The 27,827-nt window shown below is 42.3% G+C and overlaps 3 protein-coding genes across 9 annotated transcripts in view; 1 reads left to right on the forward strand and 2 right to left on the reverse strand.

The window, feature by feature from the left end:
• Nucleotides 1-634: 634 nt before the first annotated feature.
• zbtb35 (zinc finger and BTB domain containing 35) lies at nt 635-6,967 on the reverse strand. 3 transcript variants are annotated; one of them, XM_086111782.1, is made up of 10 exons: nt 6,858-6,961; nt 6,618-6,646; nt 5,755-5,890; nt 5,115-5,216; nt 4,792-4,936; nt 3,844-3,952; nt 3,555-3,740; nt 2,647-3,022; nt 2,440-2,570; nt 635-1,468 (listed from the first exon to the last, which is right to left on the reverse strand). In XM_086111782.1, exons 3-10 carry the CDS (start codon nt 5,870-5,872, stop codon nt 938-940), a joined length of 1,698 nt encoding a protein of 565 aa, XP_085967908.1. In that variant the 5' UTR covers nt 5,873-5,890; nt 6,618-6,646; nt 6,858-6,961; the 3' UTR covers nt 635-937. The 3 variants fall into 3 exon arrangements, with proteins under 3 accessions (XP_085967908.1, XP_085967907.1, XP_085967909.1); XM_086111781.1 differs by lacking the exon at nt 6,618-6,646 and having other exon boundaries at nt 6,858-6,967; XM_086111783.1 differs by lacking the exons at nt 5,755-5,890; nt 6,618-6,646 and having other exon boundaries at nt 6,858-6,960.
• Nucleotides 6,968-9,751: 2,784 nt separating this feature from the next.
• Nucleotides 9,752-14,089, forward strand: selenop (selenoprotein P). 2 transcript variants are annotated; one of them, XM_086111371.1, is made up of 5 exons: nt 9,752-9,854; nt 11,007-11,243; nt 11,369-11,581; nt 11,807-11,924; nt 12,054-14,089. In XM_086111371.1, exons 2-5 carry the CDS (start codon nt 11,038-11,040, stop codon nt 12,354-12,356), a joined length of 840 nt encoding a protein of 279 aa, XP_085967497.1. In that variant the 5' UTR covers nt 9,752-9,854; nt 11,007-11,037; the 3' UTR covers nt 12,357-14,089. The 2 variants fall into 2 exon arrangements, with proteins under 2 accessions (XP_085967497.1, XP_085967498.1); XM_086111372.1 differs by having other exon boundaries at nt 9,754-9,854; nt 11,010-11,243.
• A 1,396-nt stretch (nt 14,090-15,485) lies between these two features.
• ghra (growth hormone receptor a) overlaps nt 15,486-27,827 on the reverse strand; it is a 40,086-nt gene continuing 27,744 nt past the window's right edge. For 3 of the 4 annotated variants that reach the window (XM_086111368.1, XM_086111369.1, XM_086111367.1), the window contains 6 exons: nt 27,125-27,303; nt 25,771-25,930; nt 25,573-25,663; nt 25,430-25,499; nt 23,815-24,044; nt 15,486-22,883 (listed from right to left, as the gene is read on the reverse strand). In XM_086111368.1, the coding sequence (XP_085967494.1) occupies nt 22,199-22,883; nt 23,815-24,044; nt 25,430-25,499; nt 25,573-25,663; nt 25,771-25,930; nt 27,125-27,303 (1,415 nt within the window). In that variant the 3' untranslated portion in view covers nt 15,486-22,198. The remainder of the gene's footprint in view (nt 22,884-23,814; nt 24,045-25,429; nt 25,500-25,572; nt 25,664-25,770; nt 25,931-27,124; nt 27,304-27,827) is intronic. The other variant, XR_015100936.1, reaches the window with a different exon arrangement.

Here is a 27,827-nt window from a genome sequence, read left to right on the forward strand (position 1 = left end):
CGAGTGAGCCAATCAGAGCTAACTTCCGGATTGTTTCGCGGGGGTGTTTTTCCGTTCGACCAATGAGGATGCGTGAATTGCCAGGAGGCGGTTTGGCTGATGGACTGCATTAAAAAAAAATGAACCAACCTTACGATAAAAAATTGGGAAAAAAATCCACTTTGTTTGTGCCTCACATCTAATCATCATACATTACTCACCTGGGAAACTTTACTTCCACCCCATTAAATACCATGTCCCTGTACACAGATATATGGTACACATCCCTTTTAGCAGGCCAGTAACATTTCCATTATCAACACGACCCCACCGCTCATAAATGGAGCAGAATAGAACACATAAAACGAGAGTGATTCCCAACCATTTATGTGCTGCTTCAAATTATCAAATTTTACCCGCGTCCATTTGATTTTTAACAATTATTTATTTTGCACAAGTAAAGCATCTTGTTCGTCCATGGCAGGAGGTACCATAAAAGCTCTGGATTCACCTGTTGCGCCTTCATTCAACAGGCTCTAAGTTCAGATTGAGACCAGATCATTATTTCAGGATATACTTTTTGTGACAATTTTGTCTAGTTGTATGCCAAAACTTTGCGAAAAACTGCTGTGCGAAGGGGAAAAAAACGGATGTATTCGAGTATACCAGTTTATTTTTACAAAAAAAATATTTGTTATCGCTTGAACAAAATGGCAGCATGACCACTGAGGAATAGAAGGTGTAAAGCAAAATCGTTTTACCAGGTGAACAAAGAAAAAAAAAATTAAAATCGCTCATAGCTTCAATTGCGATAAGATGCCAACTTTTATTAAATAAATTCAACATTGTCCATTTGTCAGAGTTCAGGGGGTGAGATGATGCAAAAATGATCGCAAAAAAAAAAAAAAAAACGGAATTTGGTGTTTATCATCCTTCATGCATTGTTCAGCTCGTGCTTTCATACGACCACTGCTTGTACGGTTTCCTCCATGTTCATCATCTCTTCCTCCAACTCAACTTCCACCTGAGGGTGGGCCACCTGCTGCTCGTCGTCCATGTCGCTGGAGGCCACGCGCACCATCTGGATCTGCACGCCAGCCTGCTTCAGTCTCTCCACATCCTCCTCGCACATCTCGGCCACGCCTCCGTCCTCCACCACGACCGTGGCCGTCTCCTCCATTTCCATCACCTCGATTGGGTTCACCGTGATGTTCTCTACCTGGATGCCATCTTCCAGGAGCACAGTTTCTGTGGCCCCGATGGTCTGCGTGGTGATGGTGAGCGCCGCCGTCGCTGTGGCGTCAGTGATGGCCAGTTCTTCCATGGACTTTTCATCCTCTATGGAGTGAACATCTTTGAGGTGCGCTTTTAGGTCTTGGGGGTCAGTGAACCACAAGTCACACATGGTGCAGTGGTTGGGCTTGTCTCCCGTGTGGCTCACTAGATGATCTTTGAATTGGTCCCAGCTGTTGAACACACTGCTGCATACCTAGAGAACAAGGACAACCCCTTAAGACAGGGTACACGCAAACAGCATCTCATGCTACTTCTTACAAATAATTCGTGTAAAACACTCCCTCACCAACTTTTGTTTCCGTTTCTAAATGTAGCACTGATACAATTGCACTGATTTGCACCATGTTTACATTTCATTTGGAAAAGAGGGGGACCTGAAATGCTGTATGTAATCCCATTTATTTTAAAAAAAAAAAAAAAAAAAAGGGAAAAAATTTGCAAATGCGCTTGAATTTGTCCACTTTTACAATACAATACAATACATGCCGATTTATATAGCTCACTATTAATGGTCAACAGTGAATTTTAGTCTGAGATGGCTTTGTGTGTCCCTAAATGTATTTTTGATGTTGATCTCAAAATGTTTTTACCTTTATCAAACATATTGGGGGGGGTGCGAGCGGAGGGTGGGGGAACTACAAAAGCTTGTACAACACATTTTACCAAGCGTTGTGTACTTGTTTATAGCTATGATGCTTCGGGGGGGGGATACACCTGTTGCTGAACCTAACCCTTAATTCAGAAATATGACCAAATACATTTACATAATTTAATTATTACATAATCATTATAATGAAAACCTGATTTAAAAAGTAATTGCAGATTCAGAATCAACGGGGGGGAAAATTCTCGAAATGTTTCGTGAAATCTGATTTAAAAAATCAAATATAAAATTGTTTTGACCAGGGTATTTGATCAAGGAAATTTTGTAAAATTCCTGATAAAAACAACAGTTTCATTTTAGTCATGAAGCTTGATGCATTTTTTTTTCTGAGAAATTAAGGGAAATGTTTAAGGCTCATAATGCTAACCAAAAACAGACGAATTAAGTCGGTTTGGTTCAACCTTGATAAAGACAACATATCAGTTCTGCTCAATACATGACAATGCAACAAATCTATGGCTCCATCTTCACTCATGTGGCATCTCGATGCGGTCAGGTACCTGGCATTCATAGAGTTTCTTGCGTCCTTTCTTGGCTCCAGCCCCGTTTTGACAGGCCGCCATATGGCACTTCAGCGTGCTGTTCCTCGCAAAACGTTCATGGCAGTCAGGACATTCGTATGGTTTTTCACCTACGGATTCCGCACAGAAAAGGTAAACAGGATGTTACAAAACGGCAACATTATCGACAATCAGTTTCTGCCTCACCGGTATGCTTTCGTAGGTGCTCCTTAAAATGTCCAAAGTGGTCAAAGTGCTTCTTACAGTACTCGCAAACGTGAACTCTCTTTGGGGCTTTCTGGTTCTGAGCTTGCTCCTCTGCGTCAAAATGGAAGGAGGTCAAGTGCTGATTCAAGGCGCCCTCCCGCGTGTACGCTTTGCCGCAGTGGCTGCACACGTGCGGCTTCTTCAGCAGACCGAGGTGCGTTTTCATGTGCTGCTTGAGGTGGTAGTACAACTTGAAAGTTCGGTTGCATTTGCTACACCGGAACGCGTTGTCCACTTGAGAAATTTGGACCTCCACCACTTCCACGTTCTCCAGTACCTTGGAGGCTGTCACCATTTCTTCCTGATAGAGGACTTCCTGTACCAACATAGACAAAGGCATATCGACGGACGGGTTAACGGGACTTTGTTATCACTTTTGTGATTATTACATGCTTTAATTATCATTACAATGATCATCGCACATACTTTGTGGCACATTTTATTGGGGATGATAAAAGGAAAACAAATAATCACGCATGCATATCATTTATTAAGCACTCAGAGTACAAAAAGTCATTGCAGTACATATGCATCAAGTGAAACTGACATATTGGGATGAGAATTATAGGATCTTATTATCTCTGATGCACATCATTTCATCACTTGTTTATACAAAGTAAAAAAATATTGTTTTGTTTCACTATGATGAAAACAATGAATTTTGATACTCATATTTTCATTATTACCGTTAAAATGAAAAAGAAAGGGCCATTGTCAGTTATTTTTCACTCATTATCATTATGACGATCAGCATAGCGAAAATGACTACATCGCCGTTTTCGAGCTTGGTTCGGAAAGCAAATAAAAATCGTGTCACTGTCGGCTGGACAAAATGAAGCTCAACACACCTCTTCTATGTCTCCCTTCTTGATGACCTCGAGTGAAGGTTCCCCCTGCTGATACTTGCTGGTGATGTCTGCAAGCAGAGCCAACGCGGAGTCGTTTGATTGGGCGTTCTTTGCGGCGTCCACCACCTCCTCCAGCCCCGGGTCCTCCACCTCGATGGCACCGTCTGCTAGCATCTCTATCTCCACCTGGGCGAACATAACCCAGACCAACCGACTTCATACCTCGTCAGCGTTTAGAAATAATTTTCACAAAAAGTGGTTTTAACCCTGACAACTAAAGAACACGAACCGGTTCCCCTTCCACTGTGGGTAGGGCTTCTGTGATGACACAAGACGTCTCTGCGATCTTCCTCTTTTTGTTGTTGCTCTTTGGCAGGACTGAAGAAGGCTCATTTATCCTGCAAGAAAACATGCTCGTTTTATCTTGTGTACTCCACAGCAAAATTAAACTTTCTTTTTTTTGAATGGGGATTCCAAACACGATAACAGCACTGCATAGACAAAAACGTAGCCAGGTCTCGCGCAAATAATCTCCAATTTTAACAAGACGTTCAAAGTTGAACTACAGTTGAAGTTAAATGTTTTGCTTTTAATTAGCAATGAAAAGGCATTTTGATTGTTATGCTCAAACAGTCAAAACAAGAGTGCCCAGCGTGTATTTTTTGAGGAAATTCTATAAAGATGACAGAAAAAAGGCAAAATGTTTTTTGTGTTACAGGCAGTACACATACTGAACATTTGTCAAGCTATCTGGGTTTTTTTTGCCTCAAACAAGTACTCTCTCAGATATTCATCTTTCAAATGATGTCAAATTTTGAGCAACAACCTATAGTTCCTGAAATACTGGCCTGCGCCCATTCAAATAACCAACTCATTTTTAATATTCCAAAAACATTTTGGACCACGACGTTGCTGTACTTACTTTTACTAAGAATGATACCACCCTGTTTCATCACAAAATACCTGTACAGCCTACAAGGCATCTGGAAAGCCGAGGTTTCCTGTCTAATGAAAGAAAATGATGCTGCATGTAGTTTTCTGGAGCGCACGTTGCAAAACCTGTCAATAGCATCATTTGCTAAAAAGAAAAATGAAAGACCCATCCCTAAATAAGCACAGTACTTGGACTAAATACATATCCTCAGCCACAATATGCGGACACGTCATCATCCTTTTGGTCAAAGAAGGCGCCTTTCAAACACCAATTTCAAACAAGTTCATTTTAAGCAAGTCTCACTTGTTTGCGAGTGCCTTGATGGCTTCCTGCATCTGGAGGTATTCGGCAGCCTTCCAGACGTCAAAGGCTTCTTCTTTACCCGCCACGGCTAATGTGGCCGTGTACGTGAACTCCATCAGTTGCCTGAACGCCATGTTACTCACTCCTGAAAGAGAACGACAACGCGACAGTGGCGGGTTCATTTTTAGGAAACCAAATTACTTTCAAAATTTTATTTTCATAGTTTCTCATCATGTTAAAAAGCTGAAAACCAACTCCCAAAAAAAAAATAACTTGACAACAAATAGACGCAAGCGACATTTGCAAGTTACCAGAAAGCGTACCTTCGATCTCCACCAGTGGTTCCTGGGTAAAATCCTGGAAAAATTTGTGAAAAAATTGACTGCAGGCTGCCAACACCGCCTTATGTGCTCGAAACTGGTGCCCTAAAGGAAAAACACTTATTTAGGATATTGCAGCAGCACAAACTTCAGACTTGCATGACACAGCTTTAAATTTGATTTTATTCCTCTCAAGTGACACAATTTGTTTATGTGTTATCGCAGCGTAACTAGAAAAAAAAGGGAAAAGAATTGGCTATCGGATCGGAATCAAGCCCGTTCCGATTAGGCCTCTTCTGAATGCAGGGTAAAAATCCAATACGTTGTCAGGAATCTGACAATGTGAGTGTAGCATAAATGCACAGATTGAAAATATTCATTAATAGTGAACGTGACGCTGACATAAAATACATTTAAAAAATTGTGACTATAATGTAGATTGGACGTATGAAAAAAATGATCATGTGATCATTTTCTTCATTGCAATATCATCCAGCTCTATCATAAAAGTATCTGTGTCACTTATACATGTAGGGAAAAAAATAACACATTTATTTAGTTTTAACCGTATGGACATCGTTATTGACCACTTGGTCCTGCAGTGAAGTTTCAGCCACAGAGGATGTATCCAAGATTCACCTACCATCTACAATCAAAGTGATATCTGTGAACTGGTCTAACTGTCGCTGTTCATTGAGTTTGTCCATCATGACTTTATAGTGAGCGGGGAACTCACTGCCTCCAATGATTTCAACCGCCATTATTCACCAGATTCTTTCCTATCAGAAAAAAAATATCAAAAAAAATTAATTCATTCACGTGTGAAAAGAAAAAAAAACACCACTAGTCTTGCTCTTCATGGGGGGGGGGGGGGGGGCACATAAAAATTTACTTTTTGATTGCTTGGACTTGTACTCGGTTCGGTTTCTGGAGTATCTGACCATGCATCAAGTGTGAAACCAAACCACCAAAGTAAATCTTTTGTCAGGGGCCTATTTCTGTAAGGCAAGAGCATTTGTTTAGATTAGCCCGCAGTGTCTTCATTTGCCATCATTGCAACATTCGGAGAAGCAGGCAGGATGTAAGTGTTAATAAGAGGAAAACTATTTTGTATGTATCAATTCCTATTTTTAAATCGTGTAACTACATTTACCACCTGTTTACCGTAGGTCACCTAGAAGCAGAAGTTGTATTTATATGCCCCGAAAAGAAATAAGGTGATGCAGAATGCAGTACACATAGGAGAGATCCAAATGAGACACAGGTCGTAAAGCAGGAAAGTGTTGTTTGCACAATGCCTAAAAAAAAAAAACCGACTAAGTTTAAAGCCAGACTATTTAAAACCTGTGTGCCTTGACTATGACGGAGACAAGACGGATTTCATTGTGGCGCGACATATTTAATACCACCATGCTAGCCTGACTGCACTTCCACGTTAGCACGCCCAAATGCAAAACAACTACATCCAAGTGACTTTCTGCAATAAAATTCTCCAGATTGACTCACCTGTGTCGAATACGTCTATGCCATCATCCCTGTAATTGAACATGGCCAAAATAACCATTGAGCACCAGCTGAGTGTTACCGATAACATTAACAGGCCCCTTAGCATGCTCGACATTTCGCGTTTGACAATCAACATTACGTCATCAAACCGCGCATTAAAATACACTTTTTCCCGGACACATTTTCCGATTGCGACCGCCACAGATCACAAAATGCGAAGAAAAGCGTCGCTAAGCATACCTCGAGGTCGTTTATGGTGCTTTGGAGAGTTCTTTGTCGGTGATCATTCCTTCGACGCATGTAGCGCTGGCTGTGCTTGTCTCGCTTGCTGCAAAAAGGGCGGTCGTTGGACGCAAAGGCCTCCGATTCCCAGAAGCCTTTGCGGCCTTAAAGGACGCCTCGTTGCTTGGCGACAGCCTTGTATTTTTTACGATGAATGAATTTCATCGCAAATTAATAAGCCTTGTTAGATTTTACCACACTTTCATTCATGGACTGCTTGATTTTTAAACGAACAAACATTCTTGTTATTAGTGTAAAACATCAATTAATTCTTCTATTTTTAAAAAAAATCTGCGAATATCCTGTGCAGTCTGTCGACGGCCAGCAGAGGGAAATTGTAATTTTTCAATTAAAACACTTTTTCCACCCCATGGTCAGCAGTCACTCCACTTCATAAAAAGAACATTGCGGAGGTCATTTGCTCCCTTGAAGTGCAGTAAGTGTTTAAACTATATTATTCGATAATAAACTACAGTTGACCATTATGTAATATAAACTATAGCCAAACATTATTATAAGATTGTAATAACATCTGTTGCCTATTCATCTTATTGTTGGATATCCCCTGGTTGTAATACAGTTACATGTGTAAACGAGATTAAAGGTTTTAAATGTGACAAAACACAGCATGCTGTACAGTTCTTTAGATTCTTCAGAATTTTCGAAGTACCTGTAGCTCCAGCTTCCTTCCACATTCAAAAAATATGCATGTTTGGGTAAACAAAAAGGTCCCAGCTCTTTTGCCTGTGCCCTGCGTACAAAGCAAACAACACTGTACCTAGTGTGAAACAAAAAGCAGGCTCTGCTAGGACATGAGGCCGCTTGTCTTGAACCTGTGGTGGGTCCAAAGAAAGCCTCAAGGCCAACATGGCATTCTGGAGCAAAACGTGCTGCCCTGAGCCAGAAAGCTTGGTTACAGTTGCAGGTCATGGGTTTTCCATACATACATCCATTTTCTGATCCGCTTATCCTCACGAGGGTCACAGGGCGTGCTGGAGCCTATTCCAGCTGCCTTTGGGCAGTGGGCGGGGTATACCCTGAAGTGGTTGCCAGCCATTCGCAGGGCACACATAAGACAAACAACCATCCGTACTCACACTCACACCTAGGGACAATTTAGAGTGTTCCATTAACCCGCCACGCATTTTTTTTGGAATGTGGGAGGAAACCCGAGTACCTGGAGAAAACCCACGCAGACACGGGGAGAACATCCAAACTCCACATAGGAAAGGATTGAACCCTGGACCTTTGCACTGAGAGGCCGACGCGCTAAACAGTCAACTACCGGGATAAAGACACGGCTAATTGAAAGAAGAAAACAATAATAATGGCTAAGAACAAAATTCATTGGACAATTTTAATTAAAATAGTGATATAAACACGAGTGGACATCCGTGAAAAAAACGAAACATGCAGTCTGGAGAAGGCACCAAGTTAAACTCCCAAATTTGTACCATTTTGAGGGCGCTTTAAACATATATTGTAGCCATTGTCTTTGAACCTCAGAAGGTAAATAGCATAATGAATCATAAAGCTCAGTCATGTACCCTTGATTTGGAAATGAAAGCTAAACCTCGCCTGACTTTCTTCCTTTAAACCAAAGCCCTGTGCCTCTCACAATCAAGGGGCCTTTTTCAGCCGAGGGTATGAGAAAGCGCTGATGTCGAACAACGGCCACAGACGTGCTGAATGCGATGCTTGTTAGGTCGATGTGCCCTGTGCGATGCCAGCCTTTGTCAATGAGTGACATTAAATTTCAGGAATCATCTTGTTCTGGCAAGGGCACCCTGGATCACGCCTTGCACTGCAGTCTCTTTTATTCTCATTGGGCTCATCTGCTTTATGATCCGAATAAACTCAGACAAGAACTTTGATTGTCTTGGCATGCAAGTAAAATTATGCAACGCATAGTTTTACACCTACTGTCCTAGTTCATCTTCTAATGAGTTACAGCGGGTCCACTTGTGTGATGACATGCAAGACTTTGGTAAAGCTCACGAGGCTTCACAATGACTCCCAAGCCTGGAACAAATTAATTCTCTGTTCTATCAAATAGGGCAATGTTTTTAAAAATTAGAACTAATCATTTTGTAGAATTTCACAAGTCCACCAATGTAGTTAGAAAAGTCAAGAGCAAGACGGCATATTGTGTCCACATAGTCGTCAAGGTTTAGGAAATGTCGATTTTCACTTGCTGATGTCTTCAAGTTTATCGCTTCTGCTTTTAAAACAAATTTGGGTCGAACACGGCTCTGATATTTGACCGCAGTGGAGCCTCCACCCCCTTCCCATTACTTCTTCGTCATGGCCTGCCTCTGCATGCACTTAACATGTCAGCTCAGACTTTGAGCCTTTTTATGACAAGAAAAAAAAACCTTACTGGTATCTTCACGCTATTATGATCAAACCTTCTCTCGAAATAAATCAATGTATCTAATTGTACCACAAGCTGAGGAGTTCAATCTGCCTGTCTTTATATGGACTTTGCACAAAAAGTCTGGCCCCCCACCAGAGATCCACCCTCTGTTCTTTTCCAGCTGTCCTCTCTCCAAATGTGTTGCACAACTTGTTTTTTTTCCACTACCTCCATGCCTACAAAAAGCAAAGTATGAAAGGTGTTGCTTCTGAAATCGCAAAACAAATACATGCACGGTCTTCAGCATCAACATCTTCTTGTCTTGAAATCATTCAATCGGTCAGCCTGTCAGCGATTGCTCATCATTTCCAAACAAAAGCAATGTTCGCAGTAATACTGATGTGATTTATAAGGTAAATAAAAAAGTGTCGCTCTCAGCAAAAAAAAAAAGAAGCTCAGATTGACCTTTGTTCTGCTTTTGGTCGGACAAAAACAGGCAGAGTATAAAAGGAGGGGGGAGCAGCTGAAGGGCACACTTGTTTTCGCACAAGGGGCTGCTGCAACTCAACGCTGCGGAGAGACAAACTTTCGACGAACAGGTATAAGACACATTTTTAAACGACGTGAATGAGCATTTGTAGCTTTGCGCAAACGCATTTTGCCACGTGTGAAATAATTTTTTTTGGTGGGGGGGACTCATTTGTGCTGATTATATTTGCATGGAAAGAACACAAAAACAGATTGCTTGCTGAAATGAACGCGAGTGTAACGCGGTGGTCTATTAAGTGGGGTTTGCATGTTCTCCCCTTGTTGCCGTGGGATTGATTTTTGTTTTCAGGCTTCCTTTCACATTCTACCAACTTGCACTTTAGGTTCTTAAAACACGCAAACTCCACATAAGAAGATCAGAACCGTGATGCCCTAAAACTAGTTCATAGTTCTGCCTGACAGGAAAACACAACACTATTAAAAAAAATCATAATCAAAAAAGCTAAAGGTGAACTTAAAATTTCAAGGCGACAACCTTTTAAGTTGGGAATTTCAACTAAATGTTTTCAGCTTTGCTCCTGTGAAAACTGGCTTATGTGCATTTCGGAACAAAGAAATAAAATTTGCAGAACTGTTGTCGATTTGTACTCAACCCGAACTTAAAGATTTTAGTGAAAACAACTCTTAAATTGTTTTGGAGCATACAGCTTGCTTGCTTTCTTGTGTTAACTAAAATTGTTATCTTAAATATCAATAATTAAACAAACAAACAAACAAAAAAAAATCAAAGTTAAATGACTGTTTTCAGCCAAAAATACAGGTTGTGCTTTTTACAGTGACGACAATTAATAATCAATGTGGCAGGCTGATTGAACGCTCTAAATTGTCCCTAGGTGTGAGTGCGGGCGTGAATGGTTGTTCGTCTCTGTGTGCCCTGCGATTGGCTGGCAACTGATTCAGGGTGTCCCCGCCTACTGCCCGAAGATGGCTGGGATAGGCTCCAGCACCCCCCGCGACCCTAGTGAGGATCAAGTGGTTCGGAAAATGGATGGGTGGATGTATCTCACTATAAATAAATCCAACCAAATATTTCAATACATTCATTCCGGAAATGTACCTTTTCTGATGATGTCCACTACAATGTGAAAATGATGGTGGCGCACTAATTTCCATCCCATGCCCTAAAAATACGCTTCAATTTACATGAGGGACATTTTATCACTAAGGGGCATCATAACTTTGGTGTTCTCTTTCTCTCTCAGAAGATAAGGGAGGCGAGGAGGTGCAGGAGGCATGTGGGCCAGCTTCAGCCTGCTCCTCGCTCTCTGCCTGCTCCAGCGGGGCGCGGCGGAGAGCGAGGAAGGCGTCGGGCCCCGCTGCCAGCCCCCACCCGACTGGAGGATCGGTGGCGTGGAACCCATGAGGGCGACAATGGGGCGTGTGACAGTGGTGGCCCTTTTGCAGGCCAGCTGACTGTTTTGTTTGGTGCAGGCATGCAGGTATGCATCCTGGTTCATCCGTATCATGCCAGCAACATTTTGTGACAAGCGTTTATCATATACTGTATATATATGTATATATATATATATATATATATATTTTTTTTTTACTTTGTCCTCTCTAGAATGGATAGCCTGCGCCTACAGATGGAGAGTCAGGGTTTGAAAGATGTTACCTACATGGTGGTCAACCATCAGGGAGCGCACGCACAACAGCTGCACTCTATGCTGGAGCAGAGGTTGTCCGCCAACATCGCGCTCTACAAACAAGAAGAGCACCAGCCGGACGTTTGGCAGCTGCTGAATGGAGCCAAGGATGATTTTTTCATCTATGACAGGTTTGAACAACTGGACGTGATCCTCAATTCGGCGGCATTCTCAATTTACGACAGCGTTTTAAGGTTACGAGCCAATTGAAAGAAAACGCATTCACACGGCACATCGTGTACATTTAAGCGCTGAAGGTTGGTTTTTTTACTTGACTGAAAAACTGGAGGGGCGGACTGTGGTCCAGTGGTTACATATCCATAATCGTCTACTTTTTTTTACCTCTTGACCAACAGATGTGGACGCCTTACTCGCCAAATTTCCCTTCCGTATTCCATCATTGGCCAGGGCCACATCGAGGGTGCCATCAAGGACACCTACTGCAAGCGATTATGTGGCACTTGCACATATGAGGTATTATTATCATTATCACACACACACATTTGTCAGGTTCCTGGGTTGGTGCTCGAGTGTCCCCTATTGACAAGCTGCCACTGATTCAGATTTCAAATGCGAACCAATTTCATGTGAATTTTCCACCAGAGTGCCGAAATCCCATCAGAGTGTCAAGTAACTACAGAAGAACAGCGTCCTGATGCTGCCCCGGCAGTTGACGCAGAAACTGGACACCACCGTCAACACCATCATGGGCATCACCACCATCATCATCATCAGCATGGTCAGCATGGGCACCACAGCCACGACCCCAGTCTGGGTCATCATCACCATGGAAACTGCCAGATGCAAAGCCAAAGTCACCACAGTTTAGGGCCACAAGCTAGTCAGGGGCAGTCAAACGTGGCTCCCCAGGAGGCGCAGGGGATGCCGGTGATGCAGCGACCGTGAGCGCCCGAGACGTCGAGGTGAAAATCCAAACACGCTTGACGTTGGGCCGCCGCATCCGACAGTGATGCCGCTACTGCGGCCAGCTGATGCTGACACTGACGGAGTCTGTTGGGCGAAACGGGCGAGCCGAGCTTGTGACGCTGTCAGGAGGCGCTACCCGCCACATGACGGTGACACGGGCAGAGCGAGGCCGATCACGTCAGCGAGACCTGACAGTGACGCTCGCATCCGGCCGACTGACAGCCGCCTCAGCCGGACCAGTGAGCCTGACTTCCGGGGGTCGTGAGCTGAGAATGAGGCCATCTGTAAAGCTGGCCGTGATGTCATTCTCGAGTAGGAACACCAGCTCACCTCACCCGTCGTCCAGATAGGCCACCATGTTTCCAAATGACCCTTTCCCTCTTTTGGACCCTTCCATCTTTTATGAAACCAGGCGCATAAACTACGCTCTAGTGGCGTCTGGCTGAAGTCAGGATGGCAGGGGTGGGAGACGAGTTCTTCGGGAACATGGTCGACTTGGTTTTTCAGAACAGGTTTTCCCAACCTATTTTCAGCCAAAGCACATATTTTGTTAGGAAAGTCTCACGACATATCAGCAAATAAAAATGTAATTGTGATATGCGCATCCTCCGCCTAGTCACAGCTTGCAAATAAAACGTTTTTTAAGGGTATTTTTTAGGCGGGGCGGGGGGCTAGCCTCCATTATTCATTGAAAAACTCTTGTATTCGCTGTTTTTGCGCTTTTTGTGAAACACCCGAAGATGCCACAGGAATATGACTGACTTACTCTTAAAGGGGAAGTCAACTCAAAGATATTCTTTACAATATGTTCTATGCACTCCACGAGTCTAAACATGGTATTACAATTAAAATTACATTGTGGAATATGTATTAAGTAGCAAAAGTCACCCGTTAAATTTTTTATTCATTTTATTCATCACAGTGCTAAGCGCTCATATCAATGGTCACCTATTTTCTGGGTTTGGTCATGAAATGTTGGGCTTTGATGCCGTTTTTTACTTACCGGCATGTGTACAGTACAAGGTGCAATGGCCGTTGCCTTCGATGGACACAAACGGTTGGATTTTTCTGGTTCATCTGCAAACACAATATACATCTGATTACTGTGATTAGACTCGTCGGGGGCGTGTAGACGATATTGGAAAGATTTTGGACTTGACTTCCCCTTTAAGATTGATTTTCTTGGAGACAGTGCTTTGGTGTCATCTTGGGCTCTTTCAGAAAGGGCACAAAAAACGACAAGTGAGTTTTTTAGTGATGGGTGCAGGATAGACCCCTCCAAAATAAAACTCTCGCCTTGGCTACACCTTCTCCAGTCTAAGTATCGGTTCATCATACCTCCATAGCCCCCACATTTAAAATACTAAAGACCATACACCACGAAAGAACATAAGACCCATTAAGGGACATTAATTCAAAGGTGAATCTTTTTTTTTTCATGCCCATAAGTTTTGTTTTCCTTCCTTATACTATATTTTCTTGCAAATTGCACACGTCAAAACAAAGCTAAATGACTCCACTGTCACAAAGAGGGGGCAATGGAGCAGGAATGACTTTTGTAATACACGCTGTGCTTAATGATGGTTTCTGCGGGAAGGTGAAATACCACTCAGAAATCTGATGCCTACACAGAGCAATGTATTGTAAAGTGAGTGTGTGAATTATCCAGTATGTGAAAAGACAGTGGAATAAACTTTAAATGGATCGCTTAATTCTTCTCTGTTTGCGCCTTTTGGATCAAGATGGCAATATGAATTGTTTGAATATGTTCAGATGACATTAAATAATAGTGTCAAACAAAGCACCTTCATTTTTAACCTTGTTTAAAAATAACACTGATCAAGAGCAACTATTAGCTATTGACGGTATTTTATGTCCGAATTGATACTATGACACACGTACCAAAGGTGTCCAGCAGATGGCAACAAAGGTCCACAAAGGAGACAAAATCAAAATCTGCTCAAATTAAATGTCTCAGGATCTCTAAATTATGGTTTTACTGAACACTATTAGGTACACTTGTACGATGTACTGAGAGTACAAATCTATTTTTTATTTGTTTGTTTTGGCAATGGTTTGCTATACACTAAACGCAGAATGTGGAAAGACTAGTTTGCCCAACCGTACTGCATAGAATCTAGTTGTGTATAAGCAACAAACATCTCTGAGACAGGACACAGTGTAGTTCTACAAACGACACCATAGTACACTATACATTGAGTGATTAATAAAAGTAACGTTTCAGTATTAAATGATAATTTACTCATGAAAAAAAGATTTACCAAATTTGTGACAGCAAAGCCTTACTATTTTATTGTAATTTTTTTTTTTTTTTTTGGTCATTTTAGTAATGATACACTACAACGGCAAAGTGCACCATGTTCAGCTTGGATCCGTGCATCTGAATGCCCTGTCAAATTGTATGTCCGAAAAGGTCAACAAACAAAAGGAGGCGATGAGTTAGACCGAGGTGCCTTGCCTATGTGGGCGTAATTGGGCTGTGATTCAATCAGCCCCCCATACAGAGCAGCGGTACACAGCCTCCATCTTAATTGGCCAATAAGCTTTCTCCGGCTGGCTGCGGCAACCCCTCCTCCATCTTTTTCACTAACACTGAGAGGCCTGGAAGTGAGAGTGAAACTCACACACAACATTTGAACCCATTTACACAGTGTTCCTCTATGTGGATCACAAACAAGCCTGTATTCTCAGGTCGCGCACACGCACACGCGCGCGCACGCACACACACGTATTGGACATAGACACACTTCGGGTGAAAGGTGCTCATCCTGCATTTAACGCACACACACACACACACACGCACGCGCACTCCATAGGGTGAAAGGAGGCCATGATGCAACTTTTTGCACACAAACAATAAAAGTACGAGTGCACATGCGCAAAACGTGAAAGAAAGTGTCCTGCAAATTGTACACACACACACACACACAGTGAATTAGGGAAATATTCAGCTGTCCTTTGCTTTGAATGCCGGTGTTCATCCTTGTTAATGGCAAGTTGTGCAAAAAATAATGAAACACTGACCAGTTGGACATCTCCATTCACGACTAATGCCGAGACAAACAAAAAGGATCAGTACGATTAAAATGTGGCAAATTTACATTTATTGTATCGCAAGCTTATCAATCACAGATACAACACTGACAAGGCTTAACTGCTAAGATAAGAATATCACATCATTGAAGTCCAACATTGTTCTTAGCGTTCTAACCCCCCTCAAGGTGGATGCAAATATGAATGCAACTTGAAACAAGCTCCAATGGTACCTTGGCTTGTTACAAGTGTCCCAACTTATAATAAGGGGATTTTTTGCTCTATTTTGCACGCAAAAATTAGATTTACTAGTTAGTTTTTCTCCAACCATGTCTATTCTGCCCTCCCGGAGCATGCTGTGTGCGGTTTGGCAGTTACAGTAGCAAAGAGTTCTTTCAAAAAAAAAAAGGCCAGTGTGCTTGTTTCAGGGTGTTCATTGCCAATCTCGGCTGTTTACTGAGAAACTAAACATAAAACAAAGACAATTACATGCTGTGTATTTAACTAAACAACATGAATTTACTCACGAAAGCCTGCTAGTTTAATGCTAAAAGTAATGCTAATCACCCAAGGAAAGGGCTAACAAAATTAGCATTGATCTATTGTGGTTGTAACATAAATTTTGAACAACTGCTATTTGGACACAAGTGGTGCACACACACGAACCACAATACTGGTAGTCACATTCTTTCTATTTTGCGAATAATGACTACTATTAGCCAAGTCGTGAGCATACCACAAGGTGCCACACATCCACTGAATGAAGGCCGAAAAAAGTGTCCATTTTTTTCATCAATGAATGGGATTTATCGTGCATGTCAATGGGGAGAGTTGATATCTGAGTGATTTAAATTAAAATTGTGGAGCAAATTTAATTTGATAGTCAAGATACGATTGAAGTTGGATGAACAATGCTGTTGAGCATGAACCTGGTTGGCATAATCGTCTGTTGGACTTAATCATGAAACAACAACAACAGCAACAACCCCAAGAAAAAAACTGAGGCCCAAATTGCCCAATATGTGATCAAGAAACGACTGGAGGCCGAACACGTCACTCAGCCACACTGCCACAAGGAAATACGGAAACAATAATGACAGCAAAGCAGTATAAGAATGCTTGCAGTGTAACTATTGAAACCAAAGCCTCCTTTACATCAGAGCCTTTTACACAAAACCCAGAAAAAGTGAGATATTGACACAATCACATCATATTTGTGACATAAAATACTATCTGGATGGGAGAAGTGAGAGCCAAGGTGTTTCCTTTCAGAGACACCCCCCTGCCACTGCCCCCCGGCATTCCCCTCCGCAACATTCCGCCCCGCCTGAAGCTGTTGCAGGGATGGAAAAAAGCTGGTTTTGAAAGGCAGTGTGATAGCGGCTGACACCTCCATCCAGCTATTCAATCATCTTTCAAGCAAATTATTACAAATACACATCACAGTATATGATTCCATCAATCTGGTAGTATAAAATTTCTTGTATAAACACAAATTCAATGGCTTAAAACTGAAGCTTATTGATAATAAAGGTTCCTCATTCTCTCATTATTAAAAAAAAAAAAAAAAAAGAAGACGAAACTTAAGATGTCAAAGTCGAAATATTATTTCAACATGTGTTGATGGACATGTTGCCATGAGAATTTAGTCGGAAAATATTAAAACATCAACAGTAAATGATATGACAAAAAAAATAAAAAACACACTCCTCCATAAACAATTTAAAAAAGAAAAATCATGTAGCATAATGGGGAAATGATTTCCAAATTCTTTATAAAGACATCAAAGTTTTTCACTGAATACTCACTGTACAGTATTATCGAAATTTTTATGAGAATGTATCTAAAAATAATACCAACAACCCCCTACAAGTACCAGTTTTCCATAATCAATAATACAAACTAAAAGTAGACTGCGCTGGCATTTTCGTAAAACTATTTTTGTAAAATTCTTTCATTAAGAAAAAATTGTAAAAATACATTTTGAGTAAACCTGGTCATGTTTTCATTGCATGCTACTCATTTCAGATAATTTGTAATCCAACTTTGTGACTACGATTATATCATTAAACACTTGTCAGGAAAATCACATACAAATGTTCACTATATTTCATAAACCAATTGAGTATTGAGGAAAAATGACAAACCAAATGAATTCTCATGACATTGGAAACTTGTCGACAATGAATAACTCCATTTGACAAAATGTAGCATTTCAAGAAATATTTCTAAGTAAACCATTTATGTCAGCTTTAACCGTTTTGTTTTTTGTTTCTTGGTGCTCAGCTGTTGTCACCCTGGGATACGCAGTTTCCTCATGTTGCCAAGTCGCGATCCATTTCATTAGAAGTTAAGAACAATACTCCTCAAAATAGGCCTCAAAATACACCCCCTGAAATCAAATGTACAACGTATGATTTTTTTTTTAAACAAAACGAGTTTAATGTAGCGCCGAAAGCCATGACATTGCACTGTATTTGTTTACAGACTACACTATAGTTGCTAGAACACAAGGAAGTAACATTTCTAGCCTTTACCTTATTATTTTGTGTGTAAATTTGGTAGCTCCACCTCTGTACTGTCCCGAGGGATAAAAAAAATATACATGAATAAGATAAGAAAAACCTTTATTAGTCTCGCAATGGAGAAATTCCCAATTCACAGCAGCAAAGTTATGAAAGGAAGAAGTAGAACAACAAAATCTAGGAGCTGCTGGAAAGGCAGCCACTCTCGCGGCGCCATTTTGAAGTCAAAATAACACAACACAACACATAGGACACAGACAATCGTGCAATCTTCACCACTTTTCTGCATACACTTTGTTGTCTGAAGCAGTTCTAGATGAAAGAGGAGAGGATCAAAGTGTCCTTTCACCAGTGGATCAGAGACGTCATGCTGAAAATGTGCACACGTCTGCTACAAGCTAAGTTTTGAAAGCAAACACGAAGCTGTAGCGTCCATTGACGAAAAGAGATGAGTTCACTTCTCCTGTCCCACGTAATCCGCTTCAAACTCCAAGCCGCGACTCCCAGTTCCACATCCGCATCGGCGCTCCGCGCTAACGCTCCTTTCTTCTCATCGTCGGCTCCTCAATATGAATATGAATACATGCAACATTTTCTACCGTCCACGACCCATCAGTTGACAACCCTCATATAGAAAACCATTCCAAAAAAAAAAAAAACAAAGAAAAAGAAAACCTGAAAAAAATTACCCCATTTAAACACGTAATTAAAAAAACAGTCAAGAAAAATCACCCTTTTGTATCTAACCCTACTAAATTCTCACGTGAAGGCGCGATCTGTCGAACGTGTACAAAGTGCTCAGTTGAAAGTGTCTGTCACATTTCGAAACAGTTGCAATCACCATATGCACGAGGTTAAGAATGAATTTATTGTGAGCTGGCAATCACACACACACTTAAACTTAAACACACTAAAACTTGCACACACAGTTTGAAGAAATGATCTCTCGACTGCTCGTCTCTGATTGCATTGCATATATTCCAGTTTGGACACATTCACAGTGACTACGCTGAACAGAACTGCATTAAACAGGGGGTTCCCTACTGGGAATTTCCTTAATTTTTGGGGGCGGGGGAGGGGGGGGGGTTTGCCATACAACGGAAAACTTGTCCGTGTGTATCTGTCCATTCATAACCGAGCAAATGGCATACTTGTCATAGTCCACTGACATGCGCTCACAGTCACATTTACGCAAGCGTACTCACAATTAGGCATGCACTTAGTATATGTACACACCACTGGCGGAGACGGGGGGAGTGCCACCCATGGAATCTGCTTGGAGACTCCCAGGTGCCACTCCAGATAAATGACATGTCACAGCGACGTGGGCTTGCACTGTTTTAGATGTTAAATGAGCACTCTTTGGCACGGAGTTACAGTATATGTATGTTAGCGCCCTCTACTGGTAAAATGTTCGTACAACTTTTTATTTATTTACAGACGTGTAAATAAGTGTGAGTAACTCTGAATATTAAGTGCACACATACATGAGTGTGCAAATTTTATTCAAGATTAAAATGGATGTTGATTATTGACAAAATATTTCCAATTTTTTTTGTTTTGTTGACCCCCCCTGCCCCTGAAATACCCATCGACACTCGCATCCATACAGTACATTGATGCGCACAGGCTTACACACACGCACACTTACAAACTCAGAAACATGCACACACAATCTCACAGGCACTGACATTCACATGTGCTTAAATGTGAACAAGTACACACTGCAACGTAGTTGTGCACTTATGCACACACACACACGCACACACACACACACACACACACACACACACACACACACACACACACACACGATAAAGGCAGAAAAATAAAAAATATCAAACATTTTCCCTTGTTGTGGGGTATCTGGAGAGTGACAAGGGGTGACCATGGCCCAACCCTAGCCACCACGTCGCTCTGCCCCTGACTTGTACGAAGGCACTTAAACACGCACACGCACACACTAACACATGCGCGCACACACTATCATACTCACACAAACATACTGACACATGCAATTCCATACACATGCACTTGCGCAGGCACTTTAGCGCAGACGGACCATTTCCAGGTAGCAGGCGAGCAGCATTATTAGCTTTGCAGTCTTTTCCCACTAAATGTGAACGAAGCCACAATACAGTACTGCTAGCTCGCCCTTAAATGAACCTTCAGTGAATGCAGAAGTACCAGGTAGCAACATTATACAGGGTTGCTGTCACGAAATGAAATCTATTTAAAATATATTTTCTTTGTATTCCCGATAACAATTAAAGAAAAAGCTCTTAGAAAACAATTACATTTTTGTCTGTTAATGATCATATTCAAATGGCGGACAGCACAAGGCTGAATTAGTTTGATTTGTCACCGAATGGGCACTTTTGTGAAACACTATCACAGCTTTACAATCATCACCCTCCTCCTTTCAAACACCCAAAAAAACCAACAAAAAAAAACCAGTTGCAATCAGGCAGATTTGTGTATACAACCCTCCTTTGTAACTTTTAAATCCATATGTAATTATAACCTGGTCGACTGGTTAGCACGTCAGCCTCACAGTGCAGAATCCGGTCCCGTCCTTACTCTGTGAAGTGTGCATGTCCTCCACCCACACAGGTTTTCTCCCACATTCCAAAAAAACATGCACGGTAGGTTACTGGAACAGTCTAAATTGTCCCTGGGTGTGATTGTGACTGCGGTTTGTCTGTTTGTCTATGTGTGCCCTGCGATTGGCTGGCAATCAATTCAGGGTGGAACCCGCCTATTTGGCCAAGACGATCCGGGATAGGCTCCGGCACGGCCTCGAACCTGGTGAGGATAAATGGATCAAATGGCAAATGGATTTTATGAATGCGCACGAAGAGATGCTTCACCAGTTCACCTAAACACATTGCCGCCTCTGCAATTATTTTTTTTTTTTAGCCTAGTCTAAGGCCTATTGCGATTATTATGTCTACTATTTAAGCATTCGTCAAAACAGGCACGACAAGCATTGAACGCAACCGTGGAAAAAGCAGTTGTTCACACGGTGTCAACTGACACACCTTCACATTCTTTGGACTCAATCCATTCGCCGTCCCTGAATTATTGGACATAAACATATAGGAGCACATTTCAAATAACATCATAAGGGTTGTAGTAGCTGAGCTGGTATAGGTTGATATTGTGTGTGCGTGTGTCCGTCAGCTACATGTACAGCAGCTTTCAAAGTATTGGTACTACAAGTTGTTGGGGTTTTTTTAAACGGCGTAGAAAGCCATTCCTTCTGTTTTAAAGTACAGCTTCTAAGATTCCTTTGCGTAAAATGGAATTAAACGTGGGCCAGGATCAAAGGGGGGAACTCATTCCCGTCCATGAACCGCGTTTCAGGATTTCCCTTTGGTCAGCCAACATGGCAATTTCCTTAGCATCACCGAACGCCTCATAGCGACCTCCTGCAAGGCGCCATGACGCCGCGTAGAAGCTCGTTTTATCACAGTTACGTTGAAGAAATTGTGTGCGCGTGTCTGTGTGATCGTTTGTAAAATACATTCATGCACAATGTTATTCATTCCCAGTCCACATTTTCAATGTAAAGGTTTCGGCTGCGATTTCGGCCAAAGTCAGCTGGGATAGGGATGTCGACAAGTGCGATAGGAAATAGATGATCGGATGAGAATCCTTTAGCTGGAAAGCACACAAGCTTTTTGACTGGATTATTTGTCGTCGCGTTGTTCATTTTTATCCTGCAGGGTTGCGGTTTTCAGCTAAAAAAACAAAAACAAAAAAACAACAAAATCACAAATTCAACAAATAAACTACCTCGAAATTTGGCCAGCACGTGAATAATCGCAGTTGTGCAGCAAAATAAGAAAAATGTTCTACTTTCTTGCTCGGTTTGAGCAACTATGAATCGTTCGACATGTCTTGAAAGCACACATCCTAAAGTTGTGTCAATTATGTACACTATTTAAGAAGTAAACAATGGCAGACGCTTCTTCCCCTGCCGTCTTCGAGCCAGGGCAACTGCGCGACTCTTTGCACTGTTAAGACTTCGGCGATTACCTAAAGAAGCGTCAAAATGATTGCTTCTTGAAAAACGTCTCTCCTACGTCGCTTGCAAGGAAACACAAAGCGCATGAAATACATTTCGGCGGCGCGGATGTAAGGCAGCGGGGGCAATTTCACCTCCTCTCCCGCCGTTCGCCGCGAGTCAATCGGCCTCCAACGGGAGTCAGCTAACTTCCCAGTCTAAACGTGTTGCGTTCAAGGCGAGAATGTCCCCTGCAGGTCTGGGGTCACGTACCCCCCGGGCATGGCGGGGAGGGATTTGAGGGGGTGCTGCGACAGGCACAACGGCGCTGACTGGACGGGAGGCGGGTCCAGCAGAACGCTGCGCTGGCTATCTAGCTCCTGTACAACCGTGTAGTCCGCTACGGGGGCAAAGAGCTGCGCCTGGGGGGAGTCGGGAGAGACGTAAGGCGACTGGTAGGCTTCATTCGCCCGAGGCTCGCTGGGCTGGCAGCTCTTGTCGGGCATGGAGCAGTAAGGTGGGGTGCTGCTCTCGCCAGCCGGTTCCAAATCCAGGAGCTGAAACTGACACTCCTTTTGCTTCTTCTCCTCCTCGCAGTCTTTCTTCCCCTTCTTTGCGTCTTCGTTCGAGGCCGGGCCGCCTTCCTGAGTTCGTAGTTGCTGGCCGGGGGACAGCACCACACCCCCGAAGGGCATGACGTTGCTGACCTGGGCGTAGAAATCCATGGTGACCCAAGAGTGAGGAACTCCGCTTTGAGGGTGCGCCGGGGGTCTCTCTATTTGCTCTGAGTCCACGTAGAGGGACGCTTCTCTGTCGTCGAGTTGGCCCGGGAGCAGCGTGGACGTCAGCACGGTGCCGTCTTCATCGGGATCATTCGATGCGTAAGGGCGGTCGCTGTCGCCGCCATCGTCAGGAAAGCTGATGGGACAGCAGCATAGATGCATGTTAACAAGTGGGTAGGGCTACATGATTTACAACAATAATCACAATGGTGATATATTGTGCAGACCTAATTCTGATGCATTTTTCCCTGAAAAAACAAAAAACAAAAACTTTCCCAATAATATTGAGACATTTTCTCACCAGAGCGGTGGTTCTCACAGTCATTGCTCCCTCTAGTGGTATGCAAAAGGGTCACTGAATTACTTATATAAATTGTTCTTTATGTTCCATCATCTTTAACTTTTTTTTCATCCATGACAGGACATTTGTAAAGTACAGTTCAGTTGTATTTAACTTTTAAGGTCAGCGCACTTGCAATTACATCCACGGGTGTCAAACTCATTTTTGTCGCGGGCCACATTTTAGTTACCGTTTCCCTTGGAGGGCCGTTATGACTGAAATCATATCAAGAAGTCAAGAACTGTTGATTCAACTCTTGCTTAAGTTACGATCACGATGGGTTTGGTAACAAGAAAATGCTTAGAATATCTCTCTTATTTATTACATGTGAAAATTAAAATTTTTGGTCGACATTTTAGAAAGCATCATGGAGGTTGACATGTTTGATCTGCTGTCGCGGGCCACATAAATGATGTGGCGGGCCAAATATGGCCCCCGGGCCTTGAGTTTGACATTGTGAATTTTGTTTTCAAACATTGCCCCAGGTACAAAATTTATTTCACTTGTGTGCTGAACATTTAACAGAATCATAGAATATTTACTGCGATAGGCTGACAACCAGTTGAGGGTGTACCCCACCTACTGTTTAAAGACATATACCTCGTGATGGACATTATTATTATTATTATTGTTATTATTTTTATTATAGAATAATAGAACCACTGCTTTTCGAGGCCTACTTTCCCCCCCCCAAATTGTACAACTCTGGTAGAAATACAAGAAGTACCTGAAAGCGGTGGAGCACCCGGCTCGGTGTCCGCTTGACTGAGAGCCCCCTAACAGCCTGTCGGTGTCCGAGGTCTGGTTGTCCTCCTTTTCCCCAGTGTCCGGATCCTTCACGTCCACCTCTATGAATTCCACCCACGGCTCATCTTGGTAAAAGTCTGGCGAATACGTGGGGCCGTCAACAAGACCTCCACCGCTAAGAATGAAATTCAGCTCATCCAACTTCCCTTTCTGCATGGAAACAAAATAACATTAGGTACATTTGCAAAATCGAATGAGATCCAGTGCAAGAGCTGTAGCAAAATGTTTATTATTATGGTTTTAGAGTGAGAGCTGCACAATGCTGAACTTACATTTGCTTTCGTCTCTCACAATTAAAAACAGAGCTGTCCAACAGAACTTGTTTGTATTATAATAAATTATGGTCTGTTCTTTTTTTTTCGGCTTAATAACAGGCTCACACAATAAACAATGAGTGATGTGGCAAGGAGAAGTGGGCATTGTGATGAACAATGACACCAGCCTGTCAATAGAAATATTATTTACAAAATGGGTTACATAACACATTTTATGTTTCATCTTCACTTTGTTATGAGGGCCTCTTAGAGGCCCCGTAAAACAAATTCATTTCTTTCCAAATACGTTTGAAGATGATTGCTGGAAACGTACGAACAAGAACTACAGTATGTAGTCCTCACTTGTGAAGCTACAGCATTAAATGTTTTTTCTCCATTTTGGTTTTTCTGATTTTTGGAGGGGAGTGGCGGAGGGGGGCGGGGGGCATAACTAAAGCTGTGCTGCATGACTCACTTTGGAGAGCGACAGGAGTCGTCCTCCTGCCACAATATGTAAGAACTTGAGCGTCATCCGGCGCAATTGAGACATGCCTTTAGCAAGCTAGCGAGGCCTACAGCAGGGGTATCAAACTTATTTTTGTTGCGAGCCGCATTGTATTTACGGTTTCCCTTGGAGGACCGTTATGAATTTTAAGAAACCATATCAATATTTAATCACCTCCACATATTACATTCACAGCACACAACAAATTGATGGATCGACACTAGCTTTAAAATCGGAAGCCAAGAATAATGACTGTTATTGTGAATTACATGACAATTTGAAATTTTGGTTCAGACTTTAGCAAGTCTCATGGAACTTGACATACTTGATTTGTTTTTGCGGGCCACATAAAATGATGTGGCGGGCCAGATCCGGCCCCCGGGCCTTGACTTTGACACCTGTGGCCTACAGACTAAAAAGCAGCCATTTTTCTAGGTCGTAGCAAATGTATTTGATTGACAGTTGACGGTCAAGTGGGATATCGTTAAAGCACATTTAGTGGGCACGGCTGCAGCATTTGAGAAGGGTGACAATGACTGAAGCCTCATTTCCTTGATTTGACAATGTTTGTAATCATTCAAATTTGGCAGGGCTATTAACAACGCTCTTCTCTGTGGTGTGTGAAATTTAGAAGACATTCATTTTCACAGTACATGGTCTTTACTAGCGTTTCCCAAGGCACAATAAGGGTGCCATAAAGAACATAGATAATAATTACAATGACCAAAAAAAATGACATTAATTTAAAAAAAAAACCCAAAAACAAACAGAGGTACCTTTAACAGCTCTGGATCCACGCCTTTAATTTTGGGCGCCGGAACCGGTGGCAACAGAATGACCATTAATCTGCAAAGAGGGCAAATCCCACTTGGTTAAACACCAAAATATCTTCCATATGTGTGCGCATCGGAGTTCCTACCTGTGCTGCTGTGAGACAGCAACCCACATGATGAGTATGACGGCGGCCACAACCCCCAAAATGATAACCAATGTGAGCAGTGAAAATGCATCTACAAAGATGAACAAAAAGAAAAAAGAAAAACACCATTGCATTGCATTGCAACCCACACAGGGAAACAAAACTACAAATGCACCAAAATTTGCGGAACAAGCTTACCTTTGTTTGGAATGCGAGAGACTTGAATGAAAACAGATTCACTGAAGTCTCCGAACTTGGTGAAGGCCTTCATCCTGCAGCGGATGTGCACCTCGTATACTTTTTCGACATGGAGTCCGTGGATAGTCTGCTCGGTTTGAGGCTGCAGCTGAACCTCCATCTGAATTTTGTAACAGAGATCCATGACATTAGATCATGATCATTTAGAGGTGCCATCCAAAAACTGACACCCATTGAGTATAACACAAAAAATAATTTATCATTTGGATAATACAATAAAAAAAAAATCCAATTCCAGATCTCAAGAAACTAGCTTGCACAAGAAACACCTCAAATGATTTTCAATACAATTTTAGAATTGGGCATTTGAGAAGCATTTGCCCAGCCACAGGTGTGAAACTCAAGGCCCGGGGGCCAGATTTGGCCCACGAGATCATTTTATGTGGCCCACAAAAGTCAATTATCTGCATTGATTTCATGTTTCTTGCTAACATACAAAAATTGCTAATTGTCGTCATCTCATATTTTCTTGTTACCAATTCCCCCATTAAAATTAATCTGATAATGTTTTTACAGTTTTTACTGGCCACTGATTTCAAATCTATTGTAGTATCTGCAATATAAGATAAGAAAAGAAGATAAGAAAACCTTTATTAGTCTCACAATGGAGAAATTCCAGATTCACAGCAGCAAAGTTATGAAAGGAAGAAGTAGAACAACAAAATATAGGAGCTACTGGAAGGCAGCCGCTCACGCGGCGCCATTTTGAAGTCAAAATAACAAAAATAATATGATGAGATGATGAATTTATTTAAGTTGACAGTCATAACGTCCCTCCGACGTAAACCATAACCATGACGTGGCTCGATGCATTTGATGAATCGACATAAAACTGTATAACGGTTCCACTGAAGAGCAGAAAAATGAACCTTTTTACCGTATTCCTATTTTTAAGATGCATCTGCTTGACGCCATTTTCATGCATGTATTGCCCAGTAGACGTACAGAATTTCTTGGCCAGTAGGTGGATATTAGTTAGATTTACAGAGGTTTCAGATTTACAGGTATGCAGCTGGAGAAAGATTTATATGATGAGATTAGCAAACCAAGCAGACACACCATGACCTCCGAACCAAGCGCTCCCACCCTTGACGTCCTTCAGTAAACCCGTGTTTTCCCAGGAGGCCTTGCTCAGGCTTCCAGTGGCTTTAGGAGGAAGGAAACATAAAACTACGTGTCCTGATTTGATCTTCCCCTTTAAGGTTGGAGGACACACATGTTGCGCTTGTGGCACCGACTTTATAACATTTGAAAGAAGTGTTGTGGAATTTACAAACGAGAAATGACGACTCACTGTCTCCCAGGTGGTGCTGTTCTTCTCTCGGTACTGGACCTCGTACACGATATTCATCCAGCCCATCCCGACGTCAGCGGAGGCGGGTGGCTCCCATGTCACCATGACGTCGTAAGTGAGCCCGGAGGGACTCACATTCAGGCAGGTCCAGTTGAGAGCCACCGGAGGGTCAGGACGCACTGCCAGAAAAATGTCAAGACATTTCAGCAAAGCAAATGTGTGCAAACGTCACGTCACCCGATGCAGCCACACATAATCCACATGCCAGAGATCACTTGCTGTAAAATATGTTCAGTTGTACATTTTAATTGTATTGTTCATATGCAATTTAATACAATTAACCAACATATAAGGAGCGTTAGTGCGCAGCGCCGATGCGGATTTGGAACTGGGAGTCGCGGCTTGGAGTTTGAAGCGGATTACGTGGGACAGGAGAAGTGAACTAATCTCTTTTCGTCAATGGACGCTACAGCTTCGTGTTTGCTTTCAAAACTTAGCTTGTAGCAGACGTGTGCACATTTTCAGCATGACGTCTCTGATCCACTGGTGAAAGGACACTTTGATCCTCTCCTCTTTCATCTAGAACTGCTTCAGACAACAAAGTGTATGCAGAAAATTGGTGAAGATTGCACGACTGTCTGTGTCCTATGTGTTGTGTTGTGTTGTGTTATTTTAGTTTTTTTGATTTCAAAATGGCGCCGCG

This window comes from Hippocampus guttulatus, chromosome 5, assembly GCF_054856545.1.
Source record: "Hippocampus guttulatus isolate MCC_2025c chromosome 5, RoL_Hgut_1.0, whole genome shotgun sequence".
Lineage (NCBI taxonomy): Eukaryota > Metazoa > Chordata > Actinopteri > Syngnathiformes > Syngnathidae > Hippocampus > Hippocampus guttulatus.

What these genes read in the sequence shown, in the direction of transcription:
- zbtb35 (XM_086111781.1), bottom strand. Translation starts at nt 5,872, where the DNA reads ATGGCGGTTGAAATCATTGGAGGCAGTGAGTTCCCCGCTCACTATAAA. An exon ending in TATCACTTTGATTGTAGATG is followed by an intron (nt 5,217 to 5,754) that starts GTAGGTGAATCT and finishes TTTTTCCTTTAG; the next exon opens with GGCACCAGTTTCGAGCACAT. An exon ending in ACCACTGGTGGAGATCGAAG is followed by an intron (nt 4,937 to 5,114) that starts GTACGCTTTCTG and finishes GTTCTCTTTCAG; the next exon opens with GAGTGAGTAACATGGCGTTC.